This window comes from Galeopterus variegatus, unplaced genomic scaffold (genome assembly GCF_000696425.1).
Source record: "Galeopterus variegatus unplaced genomic scaffold, G_variegatus-3.0.2 Scaffold82293, whole genome shotgun sequence".
NCBI classification, from domain to species: Eukaryota; Metazoa; Chordata; class Mammalia; order Dermoptera; family Cynocephalidae; genus Galeopterus; species Galeopterus variegatus.
The window spans coordinates 1-1019 of NW_007808404.1; the positions used below are offsets into that span (position 1 = coordinate 1).

General features: G+C 51.6%; 1 protein-coding gene across 1 annotated transcript; it reads left to right on the plus strand.

Annotated features, from left to right (window-relative positions):
- Positions 1–52: 52 nt before the first annotated feature.
- On the plus strand, positions 53–1016 carry LOC103584694 (UPF0193 protein EVG1-like; the record flags this gene model as incomplete). Its single annotated transcript, XM_008565601.1, has 2 exons — positions 53–235; positions 913–1016. Coding segments are annotated over 2 exons (287 nt in total), but the record flags the coding sequence as incomplete, so codon positions are not given.
- Between the last annotated feature and the right edge of the window lie 3 nt (positions 1017–1019).

Consider the following 1019-nt stretch of genomic DNA (forward strand, 5'->3'; position numbering starts at 1 on the left):
AAAAAAAAAAAAAGTCAGATGGGTCTCCCCCACCCTGACTCTTCCTCTCCAGGAGGAGACACTTTGCCCCTACAGTGCAGCCCAACATCCAGCCAGAGGGTCTCACCTTCCAAGCAGCCAGCCTCACCCATCTACCTACCTCCTATCCTGGCGGCTCGGTCCCACCTCCGGCCTGCCAGCTTATGCCAAGCCAATGGGGCCTACAGCCGGGAGCAGTTCAAACCTCAAGCCACCCGTAAGTGAGAAGGCTCAGACAGACTTCCCTGGGTGGTTGGGACCAGCAGCCCACTGGGCAAGTGAGCTGGTAGCTAATCAAATTCTCATGCTTTTCATACTAATGCTCTTGAGCCTTGGCACATGTTAGCTTGCAAGGTTTTCAGGACTAGTTAGGTGGTCCTGTTTTTTTATTTTTCCAGAACTCTCTTTGACTATTAACTAGACTCTACCAATATACCTGATGAACATTTGGCTGTCAGGTCTCACAGCCTCTGTTCTCTTGAGCTCACATAGTCCCTGGAATCAAACTCCTCTGCACCCCAGCCCGCTTCACAGAGCCGCTGCTCCTGCTTTGTACTTGGCATCTGACAGAACTTTTGGCCCAGCCCATCCTAACATCTCCCCACATTCCCAACACACAGGCTGCCACTAAGGGCATCATTGAGGCCTCGGGTCCTTGAGTTTCTTAGCCTTACTCTGCACCCAAGCAGTGTGTGGGTTTTGACAACGCTCTTTTTTGTTCTTTAAACCTCTTCTTGCCTATCTTGACATGACAAGCTCAGGAGCACCCAGGGTAGAAGCAGAGCGCTAACCACATGACCCAGGCACCTTGCAGCAAGCATGCCCAACTGAGAACACAGACCATGAGTACGGGCACCCTTCACACCTTAATTAGGCCATTTCTGGGCCCTACAGGAGATCTGGAGAAGGAGAAATTAAGACTCCAAAATATCTTTGCCACTGGGAAAGACCCCGAGGAACGGAAAAGAAAGACCGCTCCTGTGCGACAGCAGGACCCAGTC